We start from the raw sequence: 5,258 nt of genomic DNA on the forward strand, positions 1-5,258 counted from the left end.
TTCCTGCTTTCCTTTGGAACAGCTGTTGTAGTTTTCTGCCCAGTTTTCTAAACTAAAGTTGTAGGAAATTGAAAAAGTACTTTTGAATAGAAGCTGTGGAGGTGCTGCAGCCTACCAATAATAGTGTTCTGTGGGGAACAGTTAATGTAGCTCCATGACTTCTTTTCTAACAGCATTAGGTTGTTTCTATGTACAGAGCGAGAAATTAAGACATGGAAGAAGAGGTACAGTTGCTTAAAACTGTGAAGGAAGCCACTGAGGCTACTGGCCTGTCGGCTGCTGTTTGCACTTCAGGTTACTGACAGCAAATGCCAAACTGCCTAAACCCAGAGCAAAGTTCTGGTGTCTGAGATATGTTGTCTCCAAGTTTTATTGGAGAACATGGGTTGGGTCATCCAAGAGTAAATGCTGGAAGTGCTTTTAACCCATATTCCATCACTTCTCTTTGCCACAAATTATAAAGATGGGAATGACATTTGTAGTGGCTTTTGCAGTGAGCTCTGCTATGTCCAATACTCCCAGGACTGAAATTAGTAGCTGAGTGATAACTTGCAGTGGCCAACAAGTGTGTGCTGCCCTGGCCTGCACAGAATAGCTGGGCATCCAGCAGTGGGTGCCATGGTGAAATAGGAGCACAGAGGTGAGAAACTAGGGCAGGTCCCTGGAGCCTCAGCAGCACTGAAGCTGTGACGATGTGTGACTCTCAGACTTGGCCATCTCAAGTATGGAGGTCTGACATCTGAGGCTGTGCAGGGACAAAGCCTTACAAAGTGAGGAGCACTAGATGGGTGTGCCCAGTCAGAAGACACTGATCTCATGGTCCAGCACTGCTCGATCTCTCAGTCCTGGTCATGACTCTGAGTTAGGAAGCAAGCAGTGAAAGCAGAGAAAGTCTAATGTGTCTGTTCCCAGAAACTTAATGCTGATAGCACAGTCCAAGAAATGAACACAGGCTGTTGTTTGCTGGGAGTGAGCTGAAGGCACAAAGCTTTTTGTTCTCTGTTAGCTCTTACACATTTAAAACCTCAGAAGTTCCTGACTCCCAAACTCATTCCTCTTCTACCATGACGCTGAGTTACCCAGGAGAGCTGGGTGTTTTCCTTTAGCAAAAGATCCCAATATCTGGAAGGAGGGTGGAGGGTGTGGTGGTGGTACAGGAAAGACTCATTGTTGACATCTGTTTCTCATTTTAGGGCAGTTTCCTAGCAGCTTTGTGGAACCTGTAGATATTCCCCCTTTGAAGCAGGGAGAAAAACTGCTTGTTTGCACCAATGACTTCACATCTCAAGAGCCAGGGAGCTTGTCATTGCAGAGAGGTAATCTTCATTCCCTTCCTTTGGTTGCATCTCATAGCCCTCACCTGTTCTTCTAGAAGCACTAACCTAGTCACAGCATCCTGCCTAGAGTGGCAGGAGACATGATGTAATTCCTAATACCTCATAACATGGGTCATGTCAAATCCACCATGGACCTTCGGGCTTCTGCCACCCTTATACTAGTTTTTTGTGATCTACAGTAACTCTTGAACCTCCAAATATTGGAGGAATGTGATCATAGTAGACTTGTAGCTGTCTTCTAACTTCCCTCCAGTCCCCACATCTTAGACTTGGATCTGGGAGAGAAATCAAAGCTTTGGCGCACCTTCATGGCTTAGCAGTTAGAAAGTCATGTGGCCAAACTGTGTATCTTCATAGAATCATAGAATGGTTTGGGTTGGAAGGGCCTTAAAGATCATCTAGTTCCAACACCCCTGCCATGGGCAAGAACACCTACAAGACCAGGTTGCCCAAAGACATCTTAAGACATGTGTAAGAGGCTGCTGATTCTTCATTCCTTACCTCCACTCTGTGCTCCCGTGTATCCCCAGCAAACACTGCACTCAGTACACAGTACCAGACTCTACCCACAGCCAGATGGACACGGGGAGACAGGAATAAGAGGTGAGAAGCAATCATGAGAGCTGTTTTGAACTGGTGTATGTCTTATTCCCTGCAGGAGACCTGGTGATCCTGGGGGGGTCCCTGGCCTCCAGCTGGCTCCAGGGCCGAAGTAGCTGGGGTTCCAAGGGCTTTTTCCCCTCATCATGTGTGCGGGAGCTGTGCCTTTCAGTTCGGAGCCGTCAGCTGTCCCAGACTGCTCTCCTGGAGGTGCCTGCCTACTCGCTGGGCCAAGCCCGGGCCCTGATGGACCTGTCTGCTCAGCTGGAGGAGGAACTGGACTTCAGGGAAGGGGATGTGATAAACATTATTGGTGTCCCAGAGCCTGGCTGGTTCGAAGGTGAGCTCAGAGGCTGCAGAGGCATCTTCCCAGAGGGTTTTGTGGAACTGCTTACTCCTCTGCGAGCACCAGGAACCACAGTGGATCCAGAGCCCACAGGGACATGTGACACCAATGGGATGGTAGAGATATCCCCTAAGGAGGAGGAGGAGCCAGGGAGCACTTATGGTGTTGCCCTTTATCAGTTCCAAGCCCTGGAGCCCAAGGAACTGGATTTTGATGTGGGTGACAGGATTCGGATCGTAGGTGTTCTGGAAGATGGTTGGCTGGAGGGGGAGCTGAGGGGAAAACGCGGCATCTTTCCACACAGATTTGTGAAGCTGGAAACGTCTGAGCCTTGCAAGGGAAAGGCAAGTGCTGGGGATCCCCAAGGTGGAGGGACCTGTGGAGTCACCATCCATCAAGACCTAGAAAGCACCTGCTCTGAAGCTCTTCCTTTGTCAGAGAAAGATGGCAGAAAAAGGGAGGATGCGCACCCTGAGCCTGACACCATTTCATCTCACACGATGGGGAGAACAGAGGGTCATCTTGGCACAGATCTGAAACAGCATAAGGCCTTTCCTGGCACTGGACACCAAGGGCCACATCCCAAAGGCACATCAAACTCCCTCCCCATTGACTGCACCAAGACAGTCAATGGTCTTCTCCCTGATGCTCAACTGCCTTCCCAGCAGGGCAACAGGCCCGGCCAAGCAGGTGAGCTGAAGCCTGCGGGAACCATTTCAGCCTCCCAGGGAAACTCAGAAACTCACACCCTGCCTGAGCATGATGAAGAGAGTCCCAGTGTGCCCCCTGAGGCTCCCCACTTCCTCCTGGATCCTTGCAGGAGCCAAGCAATTTCCTCTCCTAACAACTGGGCAGCCTCTGAGCCCCAGGAGAGCCATAGCAGCTTCCAGGACCTGGACAACTGGATGGATGGTCAACAGGAGAAATCCAAACCTTGTTCCTCTGGTTTGGGAGGTTCCCAGGTGGGCTTGGACACGTGGGCTGGGAGCTTGGGGGAATGCTGCCAGCTTGCAGTGCAGGGGGATGGCTGCATGGACCTCGACTCCAAACTGACAGAGCAGCTGGCGCAGTTTGAGAAGAGTTTGACCACGACCGGCGCTGAGCAGGACAAGGTTTCCCGACACTTTTCTATCTTGGACTACAGCTCTGAGAAGGACATTGTCCGTGGGTCTCCTGAGTGTGCCTCCCACACCAGGCAGCCAGAGAGGAGGAAAGCCCTGAGGCCACCCCCTCCTCGGCCCAGCAGCCTTGCAACAACTCCTGTGCACACTCTGGGTGGCCAGGTGCCCAAAGGCAGGACTTTGTCCTTCTCAGTGAAGCCCTCCCGGCCTGCGCCCCGACCTCCAACAAGCAACCAGCGGAGGAATGTGCCCCCCCCACAGCTTCAGCCTAGCAGCCAGGAGCAGCGGGCACAGGAGGGACACGAGGACTTGACACAGGCAGGAACAGCTTCTCCCCGCTCCATTCTGCTGACAAGGATCAGAGAGGTGGAGCAAGACCTGGAGACTTATGGCAAGACCCGTGCTGAGCTAAGCCTGATGCTGGAGGAGCAGCAGGATGAGCTGGTGAGAGCAGAGACCCTGGAAAACCTTGATTTTTGTGACTCCAACATTGAGCGCCTCAGCATGGAGCTGCAGGAGCTGAGAGGTGAGTCTGCAGCAGCATGTGGTGGGGGTGGTTTGGGGAGACAGCTGGCCCCTGCTGCATGTACAGGCACTGCTGGAGCCAGTCTTTTGTTTCATTCTTCAATTCCTGATTTTATTCATTTTGTAAGCATTGTTGCAGTACAGATCATCATGATTTTGCCTCAGAGAGCCATAGTTTCATTCTCTAAGCATCCCTCAGTGCTGGCCTTGCTCACCCCCTTTTCCTTCCAGCTCTCACATCTCTTCCAGTCCTCATCTGATCCATTCCAAGTGCATCCTTGCTCTCAAGCAAAAACACCAATGCTGTGGGTTCAACCTCCCTGCCTCATTGCCTCCTAGCTGTAAGGAGTGAGCAGCAGCTTCAGAGTGGTTTCTCTGGTGGTCCAGCAGTTGAAATCTGGGTTATCTCTGTGATATGACTGCCCTCAGCCTGTCAGAGTACTGGGTTTCCTGCTGCTTCTGCTCTGGGAGTGTCACAGACCTTTGGGGACTTGCCAGTCAGATCAGAGGGAATGCAAAGAAGAGTGCTGAACCTGACCTGGGAGTAGGGACAGTTAGTGAGCAAAAGTAAAGCCTACCCTTGTGCTCCTCTCGTTCATGGAGTCCAGAATTTCAGGACAGGAAAGTGATGCTGCACTGTCAACAACAGCAACAAAGAACTTTAAATTGCCCCATGTCTGTAGTCAAAAAGATTACTTTTGTCCTTGCAGCCCAGAAAAACGACTCAGGAGAAATTTGCCCTGTTTATATCAGCACATTTGGGCACTGAAACCCAAAGATGCCATATAAAGATCAGTACTGTTAATTATGTTATCCTTGATATTACAGTAGACAAAGTGGAAAGACAGGACCATGTACATCTCCCACAGTCCCTTCTCCAGCTTCTTCTAGGAGCTCTGACACTGCAGTTCTGTTTCCAAAACCCACGACGTGCTGGAAACGTGGGCTCTGCACACAGGAGGTGGAGTGAAATGCCAGCTCCTGCCTGGGGATTACTCACTCTGATTTCATTGTCTCCATCCTCCCACTGCTTCATCAGAGCTGGGGAGCCCAGGCGCTTTGCTGCAGGAACACGTCTGATGCAGAGCACATGGAAATGAGGGATGAGTGCACCAGGGAAACAGTGTGACAAACAGCCTTCATGTCAGCTGGGTGCAAGAGGGATACTTAAAATAAGGCTTAGAAGATTTAAGGCTAGATGAAATAACTTGAAGTTAGGAAAAGGAAAATCTAGGCTGAATCAAGGGATATTTTCTGGTGGGGTAGATCTTGTTGGGAAAGGTCTCCAGGCTGTCTCAGTGCCTGCTGACAGTGGACAAGTCCTGCTGA

At 50.8% G+C, this 5,258-nt stretch overlaps 1 protein-coding gene across 1 annotated transcript in view; it reads left to right on the top strand.

The window, feature by feature from the left end:
- Positions 1 to 5,258, top strand: part of DNMBP (dynamin binding protein) — a 24,440-nt gene that overhangs the window by 1,358 nt on the left and 17,824 nt on the right. Inside the window, exons 2-3 of the mRNA XM_010000054.1 lie at positions 1,194 to 1,316; positions 1,996 to 3,930. Of these exons, the coding sequence (XP_009998356.1) occupies positions 1,194 to 1,316; positions 1,996 to 3,930 (2,058 nt within the window). The remainder of the gene's footprint in view (positions 1 to 1,193; positions 1,317 to 1,995; positions 3,931 to 5,258) is intronic.

The sequence above is a fragment of the Chaetura pelagica genome, unplaced genomic scaffold, assembly GCF_000747805.2.
Source record: "Chaetura pelagica isolate M959 unplaced genomic scaffold, ChaPel_1.0 scaffold436, whole genome shotgun sequence".
NCBI lineage: Eukaryota > Metazoa > Chordata > Aves > Apodiformes > Apodidae > Chaetura > Chaetura pelagica.